Source organism: Leptomonas pyrrhocoris (assembly GCF_001293395.1).
Source record: "Leptomonas pyrrhocoris isolate H10 chromosome Unknown, whole genome shotgun sequence".
Lineage (NCBI taxonomy): Eukaryota > Euglenozoa > Kinetoplastea > Trypanosomatida > Trypanosomatidae > Leptomonas > Leptomonas pyrrhocoris.
This window is the reverse complement of record NW_015438363.1, coordinates 716,925-732,143: the sequence shown is the minus strand read 5'-3', so window position 1 is coordinate 732,143 and position 15,219 is coordinate 716,925. Positions and strand designations below refer to the sequence as shown.

General features: G+C 57.2%; 5 protein-coding genes across 6 annotated transcripts; all 5 read left to right on the top strand.

The window, feature by feature from the left end:
• Positions 1 to 1,143: 1,143 nt before the first annotated feature.
• Positions 1,144 to 2,252, top strand: ABB37_04417 (hypothetical protein; the record flags this gene model as incomplete). Of its 2 annotated transcripts, none has more annotated exons than XM_015802089.1 (1): positions 1,144 to 2,252. In XM_015802089.1, exon 1 carries the CDS (start codon positions 1,296 to 1,298, stop codon positions 2,250 to 2,252), a length of 957 nt encoding a protein of 318 aa, XP_015659490.1. In that variant the 5' UTR covers positions 1,144 to 1,295. The 2 variants fall into 2 exon arrangements, with proteins under 2 accessions (XP_015659490.1, XP_015659489.1); XM_015802088.1 differs by having other exon boundaries at positions 1,151 to 2,252.
• A 779-nt stretch (positions 2,253 to 3,031) lies between these two features.
• On the top strand, positions 3,032 to 5,394 carry ABB37_04416 (mitochondrial edited mRNA stability factor 1 subunit; the record flags this gene model as incomplete). The annotated part of the gene is made up of 1 exon (XM_015802087.1): positions 3,032 to 5,394. Exon 1 carries the CDS (start codon positions 3,208 to 3,210, stop codon positions 5,392 to 5,394), a length of 2,187 nt encoding a protein of 728 aa, XP_015659488.1. The 5' UTR covers positions 3,032 to 3,207.
• A 623-nt stretch (positions 5,395 to 6,017) lies between these two features.
• ABB37_04415 (putative UDP-N-acetylglucosamine pyrophosphorylase) lies at positions 6,018 to 7,817 on the top strand (the record flags this gene model as incomplete). Its single annotated transcript, XM_015802086.1, has 1 exon — positions 6,018 to 7,817. The coding sequence occupies exon 1, from the start codon at positions 6,138 to 6,140 to the stop codon at positions 7,815 to 7,817; it is 1,680 nt and encodes a 559-aa protein (XP_015659487.1). The 5' UTR covers positions 6,018 to 6,137.
• Positions 7,818 to 8,530: 713 nt separating this feature from the next.
• ABB37_04414 (hypothetical protein) lies at positions 8,531 to 12,427 on the top strand (the record flags this gene model as incomplete). Its single annotated transcript, XM_015802085.1, has 1 exon — positions 8,531 to 12,427. One exon carries the CDS (start codon positions 8,531 to 8,533, stop codon positions 12,425 to 12,427), a length of 3,897 nt encoding a protein of 1,298 aa, XP_015659486.1.
• A 660-nt stretch (positions 12,428 to 13,087) lies between these two features.
• Positions 13,088 to 14,709, top strand: ABB37_04413 (putative mitochondrial carboxypeptidase; the record flags this gene model as incomplete). Its single annotated transcript, XM_015802084.1, has 1 exon — positions 13,088 to 14,709. The coding sequence occupies exon 1, from the start codon at positions 13,210 to 13,212 to the stop codon at positions 14,707 to 14,709; it is 1,500 nt and encodes a 499-aa protein (XP_015659485.1). The 5' UTR covers positions 13,088 to 13,209.
• Positions 14,710 to 15,219: the final 510 nt, after the last annotated feature.

Genomic DNA, 15,219 nt, shown 5'->3' with positions numbered 1-15,219 from the left:
TTCTTACCTTCAAGACTCTTCCCAGTTTCTTCCAAGAAAATTATATATATATCGTTGTTATCTTTGTTGCTATGAAAAAAGAAGATTATCTATAAACACTGTAATTTGATTTCTCTGTAAGAGAGGTCGCTCGTGTGTCCGCGAAAGAGGAGACGACGGTGAATGCGGATGCGAGGAAACGCGCGCTCTTTACAGGAAACGATGGGCTTATTATTTTTCTACGACTGCTTCGTGGCAGCTCTAACACGATTCTTCTTATTTTATTCTTTTTTAGGACTGGCATGCGCTTTGCCAGGCTTTTTATTGTTCTTTGACCTCCCTTCCAACGAATATGCTGCCTTTTATCTTCAGCACATCTATATGCTTTTGTTTTCTTTAATAAAAAAGAGTGTACTCTTGTCTTCTGTGCGGTGACGGCAGACGATAGGGGTTGGACTCTTCCATGGGCACGTGCTTCCCCGACGTCTTCCTGAAGCGGATGCCGTGCACTCCGACGGCGTAGACTTCGCTTTCACGTGTCTATGGAGATCACGTTACCTCTCACGTGTAGTGAAGTGATTCTCTCCTTTCATTTAATACGCAAAAAGGAAGGAGGAAAAGAAACCCGCGTTCGTTTTTTTTTACTTGATTATTTAACTTATTTCCTTTTTCTATTGTTGTTCTCACCGGTTTTTCATGGTTGAAGGGGGACGACATGAACGCCCTTTGTTTCTTCTCTCCCTCTTCATGAATGGAAATGCACCTTGGAATCGACGCATCACGTGTTTTCCGTGTGAAGCTGAGGACAAAAGCAAACACCACTAACAAAAAAAAAGATTGCTGAGAAAATATTTTTGCACGCGGCTTTAAAGACCTGGGCTGCGTGAGGAATGCTGCGCTGCATTTCTCCCTTCTTGTTAAGTTCTGCTCTGCCCGTTTGGGCCGGTCGATACGCTGCTCTGCGCTCTTCACAAGGTTGAAGAAAATGACCCTGCTGCTCTTTCCTTTTTATGTTGTTGTTGGAAACTGGCGACATACACGACTGTGCTCGACAACAGCAACCTATGCAGCGCTAATTTGACTGTCACTGAGCCCAAAGCTCCTCCCTCCCTTTTCACACCTCTCTTTTCCTGCTCTCCTCCTGTTTGCGTATTGCTGGACTTAGAAAAAAGAAAATAGTAAAGCGAAGAAGAAAAACTTCGGTTTGTTACAGCAACGTTGAGGTTTTTTTCTGCTGTTGTTTGAACTCCAGCCTCCCCCCTATCCTCCTCGATTGAACACCATTAAGCACAGATCCCCACGTACGCATACAAAGCATGACATCGTTGCATCATCCTATTGAGTACGCCTTCGAGAGCGGCGTCAGCTTTTCCCCGAATGAGCGCGTACAGCTTTCGAGCTCCATCCCAATCCTGAGCACGCAAACGAAGCGCAAGCGCCTCGTGCTGTGGGGCAAGATCTCTGGCTACAAGGCGGACTACATCATCGTGGAGGCCTACGACGACGACGCCGTGGCGGAGCCAGAGATTTACTACACCCTAGACGAGGGCCGCAGCTTCAACCTGCTGGGAACCTTTTCTTCCGTCTTCGCTGCCTGCCCCGGCTACGTCAATGGCAGCGGTATCGAGCAGGCGGAGTGGAAGCAGTCGGTGCTGCTGGGCATGCGCGGCCCTTTCATGGGCGACCCTGCGTACGAGTATCGCGTGGCGGTCGACCCGAGCCATCCAGCGACGACGCAGAGCGTGAAGGAGTCGGTGCGCCTTGCGCTTTTCATGGAGGAGTTTGACCACGAGTGTCGCGTCGTGCCACGCGGTGCCTACGTGAAGGCGGAGCGCCAGCCGACGGCCACGGTGGCCGCCTCCACCGGCAACGGAGGCGCAACGGTAGAGCGGGCGCAGATTCGGTGCAACACCGCGTTTAACGGGCTCGCCCGCACCGCCGATGGCGCACTGACGCTGCGCAACTACTACCACCTGCGCGCGCAGGATCCGTACCGCCGTCTCCTAGCGCGCAACCAAAACGCGCTCTTCACGAAGTCGGCCCTGGAGCAGCTCAGCGAGCACCCCCTCGTCGATGCGGTGTTTGAGCCGCTGACGGAGGACATCCCTTCGGGGACGTGGGAGCTGCGCTACGACGCCTTTCATGACGTGATGATCGGGAAGAACATCCGCTTTGCCGGCTCGCTCTTCTATCACGTACCGGAGACGTCGGTGTACGGGTCGTTGTACATGGGTGACGGCAACATCAACGTGAACACCGCGTTTGAACTGTAACTGCTCGTGGCTCTTTAAAAGATAGCACTCGTTCCTTATGCAGAGAAAGAACAGGGCTGATGTTCGTGAAGAGCGGCTCAGCGGTTCATGCTGCGAAAACTGTCGAAGGCTGTTGTTGATCATCTTTTTTTTTGTTTCTCTTGTTTCTCTGATGAATCTGTTCATGTATACATGTAAATAGTGCAATCCGGCACGACGGAGGTGGAGGAGGCTTTTGCTTTTAATCGCTTCCGTGAAGTAAAGCAAGAATCGTGTGTGCGCCACCGAGCTGATGCGGAAAGCGTGGAAGGGTCACTACGTCGTTTCCTCTTTTCGCCCGCATTTTGCCTATCAAACATCCGTCTTGTGAGTGGGGTTTGTTTCGTTGTCGTTGACGGGTAGCCTTTCTACCTTCTGTCTTGTGCAGCGTGAGAGCACAGCACAAATATCAACCTTGGAAAAAGGTGAGCGACACCTCCACGCTTAAAAGCAGCGAGCTGTGGAGAAGCTCTGGAGCGTTGCAAAGCGTTGCTGATCTTCCTCCTTGGACGGATGAAAGCTCGTTGATGTTCCCAACACCGTTTCGGTATGCCCCTCGTTGTGTTGGTTACCCCTTCGCCTAACTGTTTGAGGCTCGTATTGGCAAGATGATCCGACGGAAGGCAATAGGATGCACCTTTCTGAAAGCAAAGCTTTTTTCAGAAAGCTTATGCGTGCATATCTGTTTTTTTTTTTCTCTTTTCTCTTTCTTTTCTCTTTATTCTTCGCCTTTTTCTTCTTTTGGTTTGTGTTTGATGTAAGCGGAAGCGAATCTTCCTGTCCGCTTATTTTTTTTCTTCTTCTCTCCTCCTGTACGTCAGGGATAGGTCGACTAAGCGGCGAGACTCATAGCGTGTCTACTTCACTTTCAAGAGTTATTATTATTATTAATACTTTTGTGCTGTTGTTGAAAGGTAATTTCGTTGACAGCTGAGAGATGTTTCGGCGGCGTTGCGTAGGTGTGGCTGTTGCGGCTTCACTTCCAGAAAGAAATGCTCTTGCGCTCTCGAACTCCCGCCGCGGCGTGACGACGCGAGGGCAGTTCAATCCCATTCACGCCTTCACAGCGCAGAGCATCGCCCCGGCAAGGCAGGCAACGAACAAAAAGGAGTTTGAGACGATGATCACAAATCCCGGGCCGCTGCGCGTGGCGTACTCGCCCGACTACCTCGACTGGCTCTACCGCGCGTACAACTCGAAGGTGCGCTATGCGAGGGAGCGCAAGAAGGCGGAGGAGGTGTTTCAGGGTATGCTGCTTACCGGGCAGCCGGCCAACAGCGATGCCGCCGCGGCTGCACTGCCCGGAGCACCGCCGCCGGGGCAGACACTCCGTCCTCCGCACTCGATTCGTAGACTTGCTGGGGAGGCGCGTCGTGCGGCTGCGCAGGAGAAGCTGGATGTACTGGCACAGGATCAGGGTCTTCTCGACCTGTTTGAACGCCAGCCGCAGTTCCCTGCCATCCACATCGACAAGGCTTCTCGATACCACGTCGTGGAGCTCTTTAAGGAAATGGTGCTGGATCGCGTGTGGGAGCCGGAGGAGGTGTGGGACAAGGCCTTGCTGTATCGCGCGATCTTAAACGAGCGCAAATCGTCCTACCCGAGCAACTACAAGTATATTCTGGACACCGCGGAGGAGGTCGTGTTGGTGCCGCGCTCGTCAGGTGAGTCGAGCCACGCCGCGGCAAGCTCTTCGCCATCGGACACTGATGTGGTGGGCGAGTCTTCATCGTTGGTTCCAAAGGAAGAGGATTACCTATACTTTCTCTACCTCGTCCGCCGCTACTACCTTGACAACGCGGTGGAGGGCCACGTGGTGCTGCGCTGCCACCGCAGCCCCAACGCGTCGGAGCTGCTATTTTCGCATCCCCCGCCGAAGGACGAGCAGGAGGTGCTGAAGGGCGTCTTTGGCCGAACAGGCGCAGCGTCGCCGGAGAAGGCGCCCGCCGAAGGAGAGGCAGCTGCAAAACGTGCGGCTCCAGGGGCACTTGCTCGCCCGCGCCCGCCGTCGTCGTACCCGCCCATCGAGGCGCTGTGGCGCTGCGAGGAGAACGAGTCGCTGCTGCGTGTGTTAGTCTTTGGCGAGCTCAATCTGCTCGTGTCGGAGAATCCGTTTGTACGCTTCCCGAACGCACAGGCGTATCTGACGCGGCCGTCCGCCGCGACCCCGGCATCCGCGTCGTCCGCTGGCGCTGGCGAAGACGGCCGCAGTCTGGATCAACAGCAGCAGCAATTCCGCGATAACCGTCGAGGCAACCGTCGCGGCGGTGGCGGCAGAGATGGCGACGGCGGTGTGTCTCTCTCGAGCATCATCTCCGAGAAGCGCGGCCACCTCCTCGCCCCACTCGCCCGCAACGTCGCGATGATGATCGATGCCCGCGCGAACGATGTGCGGCGTCTGCAGCAGCGACACGAGCGAGAAGACACGGCGGGGTCTCAGAAGTTTCTGCGTGGCGCGCAGGTGGAGGAGAACCCCGCGCTCTATTCGTCGTACACAGACTGGAGCTACTTCAACCCACGCGCGGTGCGTGCGGAGGACCGGGATGCGCTGTCCCGCCAAGCCATCGCTGCTCTCAAGACATACGACCAGGCCTCTAAGGATATTTACCGCGTCGGCTACGAAGAGGCCGAGTCTGCCAACGCTAAGCGTGTCCTGGAGGGCAGGGACAACGCTCCCTCGTACGTGCCAACGCTGCCGCACTTCGTCGCGCTGATCAAGAAGGATCCGTACGTGTCGTTTCTCACCTACGTCGCGCTGCCCACCGAGTACGGCGCGTCCGCCCCTGCGCAGCCGACCGCGCTTTCCAACAAGCGGCAACTCGAGAAGCTGGTGGTGCAGCTGGGAAGGGCGCTACACCGCACCGCGCTAGACTTTCATAAGCAACCACTGCGTCGCGTGAACCGCCAGAAGGTTCAGGTGGCGGCGGCGCTGTTGGACCGCTTTGTGAAGGACCGCTGGCGTGTGCACTGCGCGGAGCAGCCGTCAACGGAGGGGGTGCGGGACATGGCTCAGCGTTTTAGCGCGTTTGTGCCGTTTGAGGGCCGCATCTGGGACGAGAGCGGCTTCCCGAGTGACGCGCGTGTTGAGGACTACGAGCGTTGGATGGCGCCACCGACGGCGTAAAAGCGGTACGTGCGGCGCGGAGGTTAATGCAGTGGATGTGTGTTAGCCGCACGTCGCGCCGCTGCCTTTTTGCAGTTACGCTCTCTGCCTCACGTGCAAGGTGGACAGGCGTGTGAGGACGCATGTGATGTGACACATTGCTGAGGCCGTGCGTGTTGGGTGTTGCGTGGGCGGCTCTTTGTTCGCTCTCTTGTTTTTCCCCTTTTTCCGGTCGCTCATTTTTTTCTTTGGTTTGTTGTTGTAATCACAGACGTGCTCATTGCTGTCTCATGCAATGCGTTGATGTGTTTTCTGACTCTTCTGTCGTTTTTAAAGCTGGTTTTCGTCTTCCGGGTCTTGCAGTACGCTGCTTTGTATGCGTGACTCTCTGTAGTGGCAGACGTTGCGGATGGAGAGGACAAGGTGTAGACGGGGAGCGGGTCCGCCCTCCTTACGTGGCGTATGTGTGCAGCTGCAGCGGAAAACACATTTCGTTTGTTGGCTTCGCTTGGTTTTCTTTTTTGGGCTGCACAGCGCTCGTGGCGCATCCAAACCTGTCCGGATTCACTGACACCGCACCTCTTCGTCTTCCTGTTTCCTTCTCCATGACAACGGTACTCGAGTGCAACGCGCCGAACACCACAGAGTCAAAGAGCAATTTATCGAGTTATTTCCTGCGGCTGTTCCGTTGGGACGCATTCAGAAAGAAGAAAGAAAAAACCTTCAAAATAATAAAGGGGACGGCACCTGCTTTTGTCTAGAAAATGACCACCAAGGACGCTCTTCTCGCCGTTCTCGACGGCAGCGGACAGGAGCACATTCTGGCGGATTACGATAACCTGTCCACGGCAGAGCAATTGATCCTGGCGGCCCAAGTTACCTCCTTCTCCGCCGCGCAGTGGAAGCACATGAACGCCATGCTAAAAGACAGTCTCGATCACCTCAACAAAAGCAACGGCAGCGCCTCGGCAGCAGCGGCGAAGGATCCCTCCATCACCCCGCCACCCGCTGCGACGATCTTCCACCTGCCGAAGCTGCTCGCGGAGGGCTCGGCGGAGGTGGCAACCATTCGGGCAGCGGGCATGCACGTCATTGCACGCGGAGAAGGCGCCGCTCTTTTGATGGCCGGTGGCAGCGGCACGCGCCTTGGCGTGACAATTCCGAAGGGGCTCTTCCACTGCGACCTCCTCCCCAGCGGACGCTCCCTGTTTGAGTACCACTGCAACCGTGTGCGCAAGATGGAGCAGATGGCGGCGGCGTGGGCACGAGACTCACAGGTAGCCGTCCCACCAGGCGCCGAGACGACGGGTCGTGGTCTTCTTCATCTTCTGGTAATGACGTCGGATCAAAATGATGCGGCCACGAAGGCGTTCTTCTGCGAGCACAACTACTTTGGGCTGCGTCCCGATCAGGTTCTCTTCTTTCGTCAGAGTTCGCTGCCCTGCTACGACGAAAAGACGGGCAAGGTACTGATGGAGGAGAAGGGCAAAATTTGTGTTGCACCAGGAGGCAACGGCGGCCTCTACGAGAGCCTGGTACGGACGCCGACCGCCGCGGCACTTGCGTCGTCAAAATCTGAGCAGGGCGTGTTGGCACAAATTCAAATGAGAGGCGTGCGTTACGTGCAGATCTTCAGCGTCGACAACATTTTGGCAAAGCTGGGCGACCCGTACTTCTTCGGCGTTGCCGCCGCCCGTCAGGCGGAGGTGGTCGTCAAGACCGTGCCAAAAGCCTCTGCAGAGGAGCGCGTCGGCGTGTTTGCGCTGACGGACGGGGAGTGGGGCGTCGTCGAGTACACGGAGATTGGCACGGAGCGAGCGCTGCAGCGCGACGATGTGAGCGGCGAGCTCGCCTACAATTGCGGCAACATCGCCTCGCACTGCTGCTCCGTTGACTTTCTAAAACTGGCCGCCAAGGACATGCAGACGAGTACCTTTTATCACGCCGCCCGCAAGAACATCGCGACGGTCAACGGCATCGTACCGGCCATCAAGATGGAGGCGTTTATCTTCGATGAATTCAAGCTGGCGAAGCAGGTGCCCACGCGCCCACACGGCGGCGGTGACCGGTTGGATGCCTTTCAAATAATGCAGGTGGACCGCAATGCGGAGTTTGCCCCGATTAAAAACGCGGAAGGCGCCGCCACCGACACGGCCACGACGGCGGCGGACCTTGTGTTGCAGCTGCACACGAAGTGGGTGGCGGAGGCGGTTATGGCGGCGCCCGAGGCGCTGGGAACTGGGGAGGAGGGCTACTCCGTCCAGGACCGCGCCACTGCACTGCAACGACTACGTGAGGGACTGTGTCAGTGGGAGATTAATCCGCTTGTGTCGTACGAAGGGGAAGGACTGACGCCACTGGCACCGCAGCTCATTCGTCGGTCGCTGACCGGGGAGGGGGTGCTCAGTCTGGAAGAGACAGCGCAGAATCGCGCGAACATGTAATCATTTTTTTTTGTTCACAGCTTTGGCTCATGTCCTTCTCTGTTGTATTGCTTGTCGGTTATCCCGCTTTGCTAAGCGTTGCGTATTCTCCGATGTTCTTTTTTTTTCCAAATGCGTCCACCAACGTCGGAAAGAGAAAAAGTACTGGTGCGGCGGCTCGTGAACGCAGAGTGCTGGCGTCTTCCTTTTTGTTGGTTGCTTCATTGGATCCTGGTTCCGTCTTGCGCGCTGCCCGCTGCAGCGCGTTTCCTCGTCGTTGAGACCCTCACCAAACAAGAAAAAACCAAGAGGAGAGAAAAACAGTCCCCGTGTAAACTCTAAAATGGCAGCGTGCTTCGTACAGATGGCAAACGCCCCTCTTGTGAGTGCTGAAGTGCGGTGGCTCGCTTTCATGCTCTCAGGAGGTTTAACTCCCGTACAGGGTGTGGCAAAGAAAGACGCGTCCAGCAGATGCTGACAACGCACGCTTGTCAAGGCACAGGGCAGCCCCCCTTTTTTTTGAGTTTGCAAGTCTTTCTCCTCTTCTCTCCTCCCATCGCATCGCGTTCCTTTCCTCTCTCATTAAACCGAAAGCAACGAGGCGTTAAAGCAAGAGGCTTTTTTTTTCTCAGGATTTGTTCTGCTTTCCGTACGTGAGAGCGTCACTCTCTTTCCTTCGCCAGTTTTGGTAGTTGACGGCGCAGAGCCAACGAGTCTGGCGCACCCGCTCGGCAATGGTGGGCAAGCTGAAGTTTGCGTCCAGCGCTGCGGGCGCGAAGAGCGGCGCGGGACTGCGCCGTGCCAAGAAAGGCGCCAACATGAGCCGGAAGCAGGTATTCGAGGCGCAACGCACCGTCTGGAAGCAGAAGGAGCGCATCACGAAGGAAGTGGAGAGGGCCGCCAAGCGTGTAAAGATGGCACAGATTCAGAAGCTGAAGAACAAGAAGGTCCATCGTGTTTTCGACCGCAGCACGCTGCACGCCGTGCAGGAAGGCTTGACGAGCGCCATTGAGACGCTTGGCCAAACCGTCAGCCCGCTCGCCATGTTTATGAGCGCCTTCACGGCCCTCTCCAAGTCACCCGACCAGCGACATGTGCCTTACATGCTCTCCATCATGGCCGCCTGCGTACCACGCCTCACCCAAGGCATCCTTCTGCATCAATTAGGCGTGTGCTTCTCGTTGTGCGACCAGCTCATGGCGGAGTACGGCAGCAGCAACACGCTCGTGGTGGCCAAGGTGCTGAAGCTGGCGGTTGCCTTGTTGCTTTCTATTGAGGCGCCCACCATGGAGCAGCTGCGCCTTTTGGAGAAGTTGGAGCCAAACAAACTTCAAACGGAGGCGATGAAGCTGTACCTCGCCAGCTTCCGCAAAGTCCTCGAGGTGAGTGCGCTGTGCTCCAATGACGTCGCCGCTGCGACTCCTTTCAAAGATCCTGTCACGGCGCTCTACACACTGAATACACGCCAACGTTTCTTCTGCGCTGGTCTTTTGGTTTTCATTCGCGCCTGCATGCGCAACCTCGCCGAGGCCCCCGTCGCGGTTGTGTCGGCCGTGATGGCGGAGATGACGCTTCTCTTTGACCGCGCGCTCTCGCCGTACATCGTGGAGTCGCTGGAGGGCCAGCGCTGCCTCAACGGCCTTCTCGCCGAAGAGTTGCTCGCGCTGCTGAAACCCGTCCATCAGCACTGCTGGGGCATGGCAATGGAGGTGCTGTCGACGGTCTTTAAGCGCATGAATTACCTAAAGCGGGTGCAGCCGCCTCCGCAAGATGTGGCGAAGGCGGAGTCCGAATACACGACGTCCCACAGCAGCGGTGCCCCCAACACGACGGAGCGCATTCGCCTGTACACCAAGTTTACCGATCGCTTCCCCGCCGTGGGGTTTTTGATCAAGGTGCTCAATAAGCTGCGTGTGATGGACGACAGCGCTCTCAACGCCAAGGTCGAGCGTACATTGGTCGCGGCCGGCTGCTGCATGTACATGTGGGAGTTCACCTCTCTCCTCGACTTCGACCCCCGCGCCGCGTACGAAGCGGAGATGGCGACCGAAGAAGGCGCGGCCGAGCAGGGCGAGGTGCTCTGGTCCACCAGCTACCTGCTGAACGTCTGGCGCCGCACGGCCTCGCACGACTCACTGCCCTTCTTCATTCAGAAGTTCTTCCCGGCCATTCAGTTCTGTAGCAAGCTGGCCGCCGAGGCGGAGAAGGATCACCGCACGGAGGAGTTCACGCGGTGGTCGGCGCTGCTGGTGCAGTACTGGCGGGTAGCCGTCGGTTTCTGCTACTACCCAGCCGAGGTGACGGCGGAGTCGTTCCGCGATCTGGCGAGGCAGCTGGTCGGACTGCTGTCGAACCCCTCCTTTGTCAACACGAGCGCTTCTGCGATTCACGTCTTGTGCGACGGGTATTACGCATTGAAGGCGACGGAGCAGGACGACGATGATGATGCGGACAGCGTGGAGGCGGAAAACTTGCCGGACGACCTGCGCCACAGCGGCCACGACGACGCCCTGGCAAACCCACCGCAGCGACGACTCCGCAAGGACGCGCTGGAGGACGACGTGTACGTCCTCTCGCTCACCGACCCGGGCTGGAACCCGCACCGTTTCCACAACATCACGCAGGCGTACGCGCAGCTTGTGTGTGACACCATCTTCGCCAAGTTCAGCGCCAACATCATGCCAAAGCTGTGCAACACCTTCGAGACGCACGACTCCACCGCGGTGCTGCTGGCGATCCAGAGCTTCTCCAAGGTGTGCAACAAGGAGGTGATGGCAAGCATCTTAAAAGGCATTCTGAGCGTCAGCTCCAACATCGCAGCACAGCGAGCTGCGGCCGCCAACGATGGTGCGGCCCCCAGCGGGTCGAAGAAGAACAACGCCCCTCTTACGTCCAAGCGTCGCGTGATTCTTGACATCGCCTGCGCCGTGGTGCCGCAGCTCTCTCCCGAGCACGTGACGACGCTCTACGCGGACATCATCGAACCGGTTCTGATGGACCCCGCGCCGGAGTCCCGCCTGCTGCAGAAGAAGGCTTACAAGCTTCTCTTTGCGATGTTTGAGCACCGCATCCGAGACATATTTCCGCTCATGCACCGCATTCTAGGGCTGCTCTCGGTGGGCCGGCAGCACGTCACCATTTCAGGTCTGAAGATGCGCATTCGCTGCCTGTCCTGGGCATTGGACGCGTGCAAGATGTACTTCCCGGATGAACTGCTGCCCACCATTCGCACGCTCATCGGCGAGGTGGTGCTCTTCTCCCGCGAGCGCTCCAGTGAGACGCGTGCCATGACGATGGCGGTGCTGGAGAAGATGCAGCGCTACACGGTGAGCGCCGGCGCCCCGGTGAACGCGCTGCTGCGCATGGTCATAGCCGGTCTGTCTGGCAAGACACCGATGATGGTGTCCAGCACGGTGGTGTGCATGGCGAAGCTGATCTACCTGACGCACAGCGAGCTGCCGGAGTCGGACCTGCAGGCGGCCGTGGCGGTTGGGTTTCAGCTGATGGAGTCTGCTGAGGTCGAGGTGCGGAGTGCGGCCGCCATCTTTGCTCGTATGGCGCTGAAGCTGGGCAAGCGCAGTCCGCCCGTGAAGGCGGCCGTGGCGAAGGCTCTGCCGAAGCTGCTCTACTCGATTGCGCTGGTGACCTCGCAGCCGCACGTCTCCAGCAACACGCGCATGCAGATGCGTGTCCTCTTAGAGAAGTGTCTGAAGCGCTTCCCGATAGAGCAGATCGACCCCGTTTTCCCGCTGGGCAGCAAGAACTTCCTGCGCTACACGCAGAAGATGATGAAGCGGGAGGAGAAGAAGGCAGACAAGGAAATGAAGAAGCGCAATGAGAAGCAGCACAACGAGTTCGACAAGCTCTTCCTCGGTGCTGCGATGAACGCAGGTCGTGAGGAGGCGGCGGAGGAGGACCTGCTGGAAGCCGGTGCGCTGAGTAGCTTCGTGGCGAAGCACGCCGCGCCGGTCTTTCAGGGCTTCAGCGGAGGTGGCCTCGGTGGCGAGAAGGACAACGCGGACGACGACGAGGACGAGTACGACAACATGGTGCTCGACTTCCAGGCCGACGGAAAGCTCCGCATCCTTAGTAAGGAGCAGAAAAGGCTGGAGGATGCGCACAAGGCCCGACAGGCCATGGCAGATCGCCTGCTTCGCCGCAGCAACGGCCTGGTGGTCGCATCCGCGCTCAACGACGAGGCCAGCGCGCGCCCCGGCAAGCGCTCGCGTGCGGATGATGAGGACTTCGAGAATGAGGAGCTGGCGCTGCGCTACGGCAGTCGTGCGACGGAGGATGCAGCAAAGAAGGCGACGGAGACGTACAAGGCGGGCCGTGGTGCCGTGGGACCCAGCGCGCTGCAAGTGTCGCGGCTGCGCGATCAGAAGGCCGCCAACCGGGAGCTGAAGCGGCAGCGTGTGGAGGAGGACATCCGCAAGGGCGACGAATTCCGCGGCACCGGTGACGGTGATGTTAAGCGCGGCAACGTGGAGCCGTTCGCGTACGTGCCGCTGAACCGCCGCTACATGAACCGCCGTAATACTCGCCACGCCGTGCACCGCTTTGAGGCGGTGGCGAATAAGCACTTGAAGGGCAACAAGGCGAAGCTGGCCAAGGAGGCGAAGGGAAAGTAGGGCAGCGGTATCCGTAGGCTGCGTGTGCGCATCTTTTTGTTTTTGTGTATTTTAACGATGAGATTCGTTTGAAGGACGTAAAGGAGAGTTTTTGTTTTGTTTCCTTTAACGGGTAATAATGCTGGCGCTTGTATTGTCTTCATTTCTTTTCTTATAATCCTAACCTCACTTGGGGAAGACATATATATGATGACTCTGTAATGTACCGCGTGTAACTGCCAACTCTAAAATCAAAGGCGCCAACACATAAATCTAGCGCAGTGGTGGTCACAGTGCCATAGGTCAACGGAGCACGTCCGTGAGGGCATGGACACAAACCACACATCGCCGTGTTTACTGTTGATTGTGCTGTGCCATCTTTCCTCATTAGCTCTCACGAAAGTGCTGCGCGTGTTTGGACATCTTTACGGGTGGCGGACGCGGTGGTGAAGCTCCACTGCCCCCAATGACGTTAGCGATTGAATGAAAGTTGTTTTGTTGTTGTTATTTCACATCCAGACAAAAGAGGGTGCTTTCCGCCTACGCGTCCGTGGACGTGCATTCGGAGATGGTGGACGATGTCAAAGTGCTGTGCGGCTTAGAGTTTCGCAGGTACATCTATTTCCTGTTATGCCCATCTCTTCCTTGCCCCTCCAAAAACCCACTATTTCCTTTTCTAAAGGTATTCCGCGCATAAAGAATCTTCTCCACTAAGCAACCACCTGAAAACGTTCCGCCACACACCCTCGCTCCATCGTGTTTCGCGTTTCTTCCTGCATAGGGTACCTCCCCGCACCGCAAACATGGAGTCGTACAAGAAGCTAGAGGCGCTCTTCACCAAGGTGAGCCGACTCAATCACTTTATCTCCCTCGGTGACTGGGACATGAACACCTATATGCCTCCGAAGGGTGAGGAGTCGCGCGGTGAGGCGCTCGCCACGTTGTCGGAGATCCGCTTCGGGTACATGACGGCACCGGAGGTGAAGGAGTGGCTGGACGCAGCGAAGCAGGGCAAGGCGGAGCTGAGCGCGGTGCAGCAGGCAAACTTGCGCGAGATGGAGCGTGCGTGGAGGAGCGACAACAGCCTCCCTGTCGAGTTCGTGGGCCGCAAGATGCGGCTGACGACCCGCGCGCACAGTGTGTGGCGCGACAGCCGTGCTGCGAACGACTTCGCGAAGTTCCTGCCCGTTCTGAAGGAGCTGGTGGAGTTGGCACGTGAGGAGGGCGGCTACCTCGCCGCTGGCACGTCCCTGTCGCCGCTGGAGGCGTTGATGAACCAGTACGAGCCCGGCATCACGACGAAGAAGGTGGACGAGGTCTTCGACAATGTGAAGTCGTGGCTGCCACAGCTGCTGCAGGACATCCTGAAGAAGCAGGCGAGCGAGTCGGTGACGGCGTATTCGGAGAAGTTCCCGTTGGATAAGCAGGAGGCGCTGTGCAAGGAGTTTCTGCGCGTGTGGAACTTCGACATGGAAGCCGGCCGCCTCGACATCAGCCCCCATCCCTTCACCGGCATGACGAAGGAGGACTGCCGCCTCACCACCAACTACATCGAAGAGACGTACGTGCAGAGTTTGTACGGCGTGATCCATGAAGGTGGTCATGGCAAGTACGAGCAGAACTGTGGACCACGCGACATGATCACGCAGCCCGTGTGTGAGGCGCGCTCGTTGGGCGTCCACGAAAGCCAGTCCCTGTTCGCTGAGTTCCAAATCGGCCACGCTGCTTCCTTTGTCGAGTACCTGGCGAAGCGCCTGCCGGAGTTCTTCGAGCCCCAGCCGGCCTTCTCACCGGAGAACCTGAAGAAGGCGCTGCAGCGTGTGCAGCCTGGCTACATTCGCGTCGACGCCGATGAGGTGTGCTACCCGCTGCACGTGATCTTGCGCTACGAAATCGAACGTGACCTGATGGAGGGGAAGATGGAGGCCGAGGACGTGCCGCGTGTGTGGAACGAGAAGATGCAGCAGTACCTTGGCCTGTCGACGGAGGGTAAGGACAACGTGGGATGCCTGCAGGACGTGCACTGGTCTATGGGCTCACTGGGCTACTTCCCGACCTACGCGCTGGGTGCGATGTATGCGGCGCAGATCATGGCGAGCATCCGCAAGGAGCTTGGGGACGAGAAGGTGGATGAGTGCCTGCGCACCGGCAACCTCGGTCCGCTTCTGGAGAAGCAGAAGGAGAAGATCTGGGACCACGGCTGTCTGTACGAAACGGACGACCTGATTACCCGTGCGACGGGCGAGAAGCTAAACCCAGAGTACCTGCGCAAGCACCTGGAGGCGCGCTACCTCGGCGCCTAAAGGACACACACACACAAAATGGCGATGCTGTGCTTTGCGGGCTGTTTCGATAAAGTGTGAGTGGCGCGTGAACGCCCTCTGCTTTACCTTTCCTTTTTCTCACTCAGAATCCCTTTTTAAAATCTCGAATCTTTTCACAGTAGGGCTGAAGAGGTGCCTGCACTCACTGCGAGCTGACGTGTTCAAATAGAAGGTCGCACGGTGTCCGGTACGCTTTGGCTTTGTTGTGCGCCGGAGCACGACTGCTTGTTGACGTTAAGTAAAAAAATCCAGACAAGTATTTCTCGCCGTCTCTGACTCCGTAACATTCTTTAAGAGAAGCAATTTTTAATGTTCCATTGAGACCCTTATCGAATCTGCGTGGTTACTTATACATACCGTTTTATTCCCCATAATGCAACGAGCTAGCTGCCAAAACCACACCGGTAAGCGGAGAATACAAAAAGAACGCGAGTATCCATGCACGGTGCGCTGAAGAAGTATTGTTAGTGACTAATGTTGACGCTAATC